The sequence below is a fragment of the Vicia villosa genome, linkage group LG6, assembly GCF_029867415.1.
Source record: "Vicia villosa cultivar HV-30 ecotype Madison, WI linkage group LG6, Vvil1.0, whole genome shotgun sequence".
Lineage (NCBI taxonomy): Eukaryota > Viridiplantae > Streptophyta > Magnoliopsida > Fabales > Fabaceae > Vicia > Vicia villosa.
Window position 1 is genome coordinate 90,283,163 of NC_081185.1, and position 7,062 is coordinate 90,290,224.

Genomic DNA, 7,062 nt, shown 5'->3' on the forward strand with positions numbered 1-7,062 from the left:
CCCGGTGTTTCTTCAATCCTTCAATCTCTGGCACTAAATTTTGTGCGGTCTCGAAGTGTTTAATCCCCAATTGCGCCACTGCAAGCAGATCTTGTTGACTGGCCTTTTGTATGGTTGCCTGACAATTCTCAGCTTCCTTTATCTTTTCTTCGAGAGCTTTTATCTCTTGTTTCCAGGAGTTGATATCCTTCTCATAATTATCATATGCCTTCTGATTTTCTGAATGTTTAAGCTTGAGGGCCTCACCTTGTTTCGTTGCATCCACAGCAGAGTTCCATGAAGAGTCATGAGAGGCTATTTTTTCAGATAGTTGCTTTTCGATATTTTGTTTTCGAAGAATATTAGCTTGAAGTTGTTCAACTAGAGAACCTAGCAAAACAATCACCTCTGAAACTTCTTTCGAGACTCGAAACAAATCCACTTTCTTCAAGAGTTGATTCAAGTTGTGACTTTTAATAGGATCTTGACTAAGAACATCCACAAGATTGACCCCAAAGAATCTTTCTTTTATCTGTCGAAGGAGGTCAGGAATGTCTTCCTTGTCACCAGATTCTACAAGGACAGCTGGAGAGATGTCAAGTTCTGAAGGCGAAGTAGTATTCACATTCATCATAGCTTTTAGAAAACTGAGAGGATCAGTTTGCTTAAGCTGTTCCAGTTCCGAAGGAGTGGGCTTCGCAGGGGCAGGCATCGAAGTTGCCCCAGGAGTAGTTTCTGTGTCAAGAGTTGAAGTTTCTGGAGGATTGTGTTTATCTGGTTTAGAAATTTCCTCCATAGCATCTTGTTCGGATACAGTATCTTCACTACCATGTGGTTGTGGATTCACGTTGTCACTACCTGAGAATGGATGATTTTCTTCCAGGTTTTTATCTTGATGAGTAGCTGGGGATTCGTCAGTGGATTGGCTTTCTTCGACTGGCTCATTAGGTAAGATGGTGGTAAGAGGCCTGGCATCTTCAAAAACTGGTGAGAGAACATGGGATTTATTTTGGGAAATATCTGCATTAAACAAACCAGACTTGGTCAGAACGATAAGGCCTTGAGAAGTTTATCGATGAAAGTGAAAGAGTTATGATTACCTTGAGGTTTATCGACATTAATGGTGAGATTGTAAGTCTTAAGACCTGAAGTAGCAGTGCCAGTATCATCCTGCAATGACAAGGTAAGATGTTAACTTAATCATGTAGTTAAAATTATGAGATGATTTTGGGTTGAAACCCAAATACCTTGGGTGGAATATTGTCTGGACTTGAGTTATGACTTTCGACAACGAAGGCATTACTGGCAGTTTTTAAAGGTGATTCCTCAGAAGACGCCTTGTCGCTAGGAGAAGCAACTTTGGAGGAACCTAGCCCTTTCTCTTTTCCCGAAGGAGTAATAGCTTTCTGTCTCTTTCTATGGCCTTGCCTGGTACGAGGAGGAGATTTGTCTTCATCATCTGAGACAACTGTTGAAGAGACTTGTCGTTTCGAACCTACCGGGGGTTTCGAATTCTGGGAAATATAAAATTGAGTAAAATAAGCACTACTCACAGATTATATGAGATTAATGATATAAAATGGGTATGTACCGTGGGTTTCTTGCTAGTGGCAATGGAATCACTCTCACTTGGCTTGTTACTTTTAGATGCCCCAGAGTCCTTCTGTGTAGGAACTTCTTTAATCTTCTTTCTTCGAGCAACGGCTGTAGTTGAGACTGGAATCAGTATATCAACAGAAAAAAGAAAAGTCAGTCGAAAGATTGTCTGAGTCCAAACCTTCAGGTATTGGGGTCAAGACACGAACATGTTCAAGATCTATATGAAGATGCCCTTTGAAAGTATCTAGGGTATGCTTAGTCGGAACCACTCGATCAGCACGTTTTTTAGTACTTTCTTGAAGATCTTTTAAAACGTTGCCACACACAAACCAATTTGGAAAAGGAGGGCTCAGAGCCACACCAAAATCCGCACTTGGTAGTGGAGGGAATTTTGGAGGATTAAGTTTGAAAGCCACTTCATAGCGTAGTTCTGGTCGAACATGCGAGGGCAATTTTAACTTATCCAGTTTGGCGGAAAACTTTTCGCGTAAAATAACTGCAGCTTCACGAACGGTCCGACTAAGATCATCAGGCCGATAGATAGTTTCAAAGAATTTTTGAAAAGCTTGGATTTCTTTAATATGAGTCGAGGTACCTTTGTGGAAATTCTCCTGCACATCATCAAAAGCTGTAGTTAGTTCTTGAGTGAGACTATCGGCGTCAAAGATTTGTGAAGTATAGTAATCCGTCCACCATTGGTGAAAGTCTGGTGTGGAGTAAAAGGCAGGTTCGAAGGAAATAGGAGAAAGATTGGTGACGCCAACATATTTGTTGATCTTTGATTCACACTCCTTTTCAGTCAGGTGCAAGGTATGGAAGCACAGATGGTTCCTTTTATCATATAAACACTTGGGTTTTACCTGCACCAGCCCAAACTGTCTCGAGACCAGATTTGGTTGGTAGCATACGAGAACGCATTGACTTTTTGATGGTCGAAGACGATGATAAAACAACCTTGGGGTCAGAAAGGCTTCCCAAATTTCCATAGACTCAGTTTGTTGATCCTGAGATGTTGATGGGAACCTTCGGGTGAACCATTCAGGACCGATTGTTCTGTGTACAAACGGAGCCATGGAAGGATCGAACTGATTACGCTGGGCGAACATCATTGTATATGCTAGAAAATGTTCACGAAGTTTCCCAGTTTCTTCTTTTGGCGTTAGGTAAGCCAACCTAGTTCCTTCTATAGTTCGATTCTTAATTTTATTATCTTCTTCATTGACGTTGCTTCGAAAGGTAAGGTGAGTTTCAAATGTAGCGTTAAGCCACAGTTGCAGTAGCCAAAAGGGACCAGCAAAAAGTAGGGTGCCAGTTTGGTAGTTTTTGGTAAGATTCGCGGCTTCGCTGAGGTTTTCATAAAGAAATCCTAAGAGTAATTGGCTTAGGTTGAGCTTTTTTCCAGCATGTAGCTGATTAGCCATGCAAAGATACCTCTTTGCAACCTGTATGGATCTTGAGCAGAAAGCGCATCGCGAGAGCCATAGTGCTAAAAAAGCAATATGTTCTTCATCAGAAACTTCTGCTTGTGTTGTGTTGTGGTACTTCTGGATGAATGCAGTATAAGTAACTGTTGATTCATTAAAGCTAATAGTATCAATATCCATATCATTGGGGTCGAAGGTCTCCCCAGTTGGTCGAAGTCCTGTAATAGCAGCTATATCAAAGAGAGTGGGGGTAACCATCCCACATGGAAGATGGAAGGTGTTGTGGGAAGCATCCCAGAAATGAACCGCTGCTACTAACATGGGTTGGTTATATTCTAAGCATGTTTTTGATAATTGAATCAAATCATATATTCCTAATGATTTCCAGAAAGATTCTTTCTTTTTCTCTACTTTTTCTAACCAGGCATAGTATAGATCAGGATCTTTGGCTAAAGGGATTGACCTAAATACTTTTACAAAGTTGGTCATGTAGTTTAAACTAATTTGTGCCAAAGCCAAAGGGGGTGCAGTTGAAGTTTCTTCAGCATTATCAGGTTCTCCTAAAGAGGAATGACCATCTTCATCTATCTTAATCTTACTAACCAAGGGTCTAGTTTTGTAATAAGAAGGGAAGAATTTGTTTATAGATGGATTACTTTCACCTGGCAATGGACCCATAAAAGCAAGAGGTTTTCCAGAAAGTTCAAAGGGGATGAGTACCTGAGAAGCGTAAATTGCGCGCACCTCTGCGGTGTTAGGGTTTGGAATGTGTTCTTGTTCCCCAGACCTCATCGTTGTTTGGAGCTTTAGAACAGGTTGAAGAACATTTGAAGATGAAGCCATAGCGAAGTTTGATTGAGAAAGTATTATGTTGAAGAAGATGAAGAAATAGGAATGAAAAGTTGTATAAAAGTGAAGACCAGGTATTTAAAGGTTTAACGGGAACCTTTTTAAATCTTTTGGGTAAAACAAAAGGACACGCGGCGGGTTTTGATTTAATCCAACGGCGGTCAAATAAATTAGCTTTACTCCTAGTATGTAGGAATAATGATCAAGAAGTAAGGTCAAAAACGTGGGAATGTAAGTTATGAGAAGACATCTTTGAAAATGACAAGACGTTTTGAAAACAGGGTCATCAATGATTATGACGTTAGTCAGCAATCTTGGAACTTTCAAAGAGTAGCAAGGAACGAAATCTTACAATGACAAGAAACGCCTATTTCTCTTGTTTTTTCGAAACAGGCATTTATTGGGGGCAATTTGTTAGCTGAAGATTTCGTTTTGCAAATATATGGTTCTTCGAAGAATAAAAATTCGAAGAAGAGATGGTTACTGGTGACCATCGGTTGAAGATAAGAAAATGGCTCCTGATGGCCATGCTTCGAGAGTGAAGATTTCTAAGTCACAGCGGAGATGATGAACACTGAAGCTCATAGGAGTGCATGTCTTCGAAGACTTAGGCAAATTTCATGAAATATGTTAAAGTATTACTAATTAGCGTGTTTTCGTAGTGTTTTAATGTTAAATACACTGCCACGCGTCGAAGAAGGACTTAGGCGGGAATATTTGAAATTCGAAGACGGTTTCGTAACTGTCTAACAACAGATGGCATCCCTGGAGTTCTTATGAGAAACGTGGCATTAGATTAGCGTAGGGCCGTTAAGGTCGAGATTAGTATAAATAGGAGTCTTAATGTTAGGATTCTGTGTGTTCATTTTGTACAAATCACTCAGATATTACTCAAGTATCAAGTGTTAAAGAGAAAGAGTTCGCTGAGAAATGTACGTATGACACCCACCATTTTAATACATGTGTATTCCCTTTTCGTTTTCAGATATCTTTTCAGTATTATTGCATTTCACTTACTTCTTGCCATTTACATTTTTGTACTGTTATTTTCATGTCATTTACTTTTGAAGTCTTTAATATTTCTGCAATTTTAGATTCTTTGCACTTTAAAACAGTTTTCGTTTCATGTCTTATTTTTACTAACCCTTTTGTTGAAGTTATACTTGCATATAACAAAGTCACTATCAAGTTTACTTGTTTTATTCGAAGAAACTCTTATTGACAAAGATAAATCATAAATATGGTTCGAACGACCATTAATAACAATCTTTTTGACTATGTGTCCTAGGATCAATCTAGTCGATCCTGCGAGTAACCAAATCATATTTACTTATAGTTTGGAAGACTAGCGGTTGTTTACCGGAAATCACCGTAAACAGTACGCTGAAATTGAGATGGAAGAAGGAGTTTTTGTTTGATAATTTAGGTAATGAGTAATTTGAATGGTGTTAGAGAGCAATCAGATTTAAGGGATTAGTTTCCCACTCCATTTCTCAATGTCACTTTTCACCACTCAATGCATTGAGGAGATGAAAGGTCCATCGAGGCAAGAGAAAAATTATAGACACATAATCAAAGAGAAAAATTTGAAAATGGACGTGTCTTTCCAGCTTCTTGTACGTGAAATGCATTCCCAACATGACACATCAACATCATTAATTGCTAAATCTCTCTATTATTCAAGCTTGACGCAACTAGTCAATAATACCCTTGAGATTATGTTAATGTAAATATCATTCCAGAAGGGTTTAGTGGAGATTTTCAATGTTTAATCTTTTATTAGATAAATATTAAATGCTAACATGTGCCTTAAGGAGTTAATTAAAAATAATATTTTAAAAATATTTTTGACCTAAATATAAAAAAGTTAAATACAATAATAGACTATGTGAATTATAAATGTCATTGGCATATTTTAAATATTTCAATTTAATTATAAATGTTTTATATTTTATTATTTAAATATATATTTTTAAATAAGTTATTAAAAAGTTCTTACACATAAATTTTATACACAGGACATATAGTTGTTTTCTTTTAAATAACTAATTTTTTTTTAATATCTTCTAAATAAAAAATTATTAATGTACTATTGATCTTATTAAAAATTATACATTTGAAAAATATTTTTAATAAATGAAATAATTAAAAATTACTGTTTTAAAATATATGAAAATAAAAATTAGAAAAATTACAATACACTAACTAAATTTGTTTTGCAATTAAATTTTGTTCAAGTCACTTAAAAAGTTGTTGAAGGATAAAATTCATACACAATTATTTTTACACAAATAAAAAATTAATCAAGATGCAATCAGTCCATAAAATTAAAATGCATAAACATATTTGTCATTTATTTTATGGTCATGGTTAACATATTATTTATCATGATACAAATCTTTGCCGTTGATTAATACAAAATAAATGCAGGACAAATACTCTTAATTATAATTTTAAATAAATAGATTTTGGAGCAAATATATCTTAATAATATGTAAAATTATAAATAACAATAAACAAATATTTGTAATTTTTTTTTTAACCATAAAAAATCAATTTTTTTTTTTAATCTGAAGGTGGACTGAGTCCACCACAAAATATATAAGAAAAAAAAAAAAGAGAGGTTACAATAGAGAAGAAAAGAAAAAAAGAAAAAGAAAAAGAAGGGGAACCACACCAAAACTCCTTAGTGAGTTACTCTATAACAAGGAAGACCAATAGAGTTTTTAGCAAACTCCATTAGAATCTCTCTATGAACAACATCCCACCAAGTAAAATCATTGACATGAAGTCCTAAGTTAGCGAGCCTAAAACAAATATTATGAATGATTAATATAAAAAATACGGGATAAATATTTGTAATTGGTATAATTTTTTGGGTCATAAATAAGTACATAAACAAATAAACAAATTGAAAGCACTTATTACAATTAAAACCGGATCGCTTATTAAATCAGAATGAACATGGTTTTAAGGTTTAAGGATCTAATTGGATTGGATTGAGGTCGGATCGTAGTCTATAAATGTTTTAATTTTAATTTTTAATAAAACATAATAATAATTCTATATCATAAAAAAAATTAATTATTTTTTTTAAACATTTGAATAGTGAAGAAAATGGTTTATTTTTATAAGTGAGAAAAAATATTTGAGTCAAGTGAGAAAAATCAAACAAGTCTATTATGATTTGTCTATTTTTTAAATTAAAATA

General features: G+C 35.2%; 1 protein-coding gene across 1 annotated transcript in view; it reads right to left on the reverse strand.

Annotated features, from left to right (window-relative positions):
* Positions 1 to 356: 356 nt before the first annotated feature.
* Positions 357 to 7,062, reverse strand: part of LOC131614111 (uncharacterized) — a 21,520-nt gene continuing 14,814 nt past the window's right edge. The window contains exons 6-10 of the mRNA XM_058885740.1: positions 1,571 to 1,695; positions 1,227 to 1,493; positions 1,080 to 1,149; positions 557 to 999; positions 357 to 449 (exon numbers count right to left, since the gene is read on the reverse strand). Of these exons, the coding sequence (XP_058741723.1) occupies positions 357 to 449; positions 557 to 999; positions 1,080 to 1,149; positions 1,227 to 1,493; positions 1,571 to 1,695 (998 nt within the window). The remainder of the gene's footprint in view (positions 450 to 556; positions 1,000 to 1,079; positions 1,150 to 1,226; positions 1,494 to 1,570; positions 1,696 to 7,062) is intronic.